The 275-nt window shown below is 44.4% G+C and overlaps 1 protein-coding gene across 1 annotated transcript in view; it reads left to right on the top strand.

Annotated features, from left to right (window-relative positions):
* Positions 1–124: 124 nt before the first annotated feature.
* LOC119590983 (neuropeptide-like protein 31) overlaps positions 125–275 on the top strand; it is a 1,006-nt gene continuing 855 nt past the window's right edge. Inside the window, exon 1 of the mRNA XM_037939715.1 lies at positions 125–218. Within this exon, the coding sequence (XP_037795643.1) occupies positions 144–218 (75 nt within the window). The 5' untranslated portion in view covers positions 125–143. The remainder of the gene's footprint in view (positions 219–275) is intronic.

Here is a 275-nt window from a genome sequence, read left to right as displayed (position 1 = left end):
ATCACTTAATTGTGAATTTCGTTGTACTTTGTTGAAATATCTGAAGAAATGTACTTGGAGGTCGAGTTATTGCAAAAGCATTTATGTATAGAAAAGAAGAGGGGAGAGAAAGAAGTAATTACCGTCATCAGCTGTATAAAAGCATGGCTGAGTCCTGCGTCAGTCACCATTCAGCTTTACTCGCTCTCTTCGCTGCAGTTCGTGCCTCGCCCACAATGGTAAACGGGACCATTTCGAGCTAAGGTGGAACGGTCCTGGGCTGCTACAGCTCATCG

Source organism: Penaeus monodon, chromosome 28 (genome assembly GCF_015228065.2).
Source record: "Penaeus monodon isolate SGIC_2016 chromosome 28, NSTDA_Pmon_1, whole genome shotgun sequence".
NCBI classification, from domain to species: domain Eukaryota; kingdom Metazoa; phylum Arthropoda; class Malacostraca; order Decapoda; family Penaeidae; genus Penaeus; species Penaeus monodon.
Note: the sequence above shows the minus strand (reverse complement) of the source record. Positions and strands in the feature narration are given on the sequence as shown.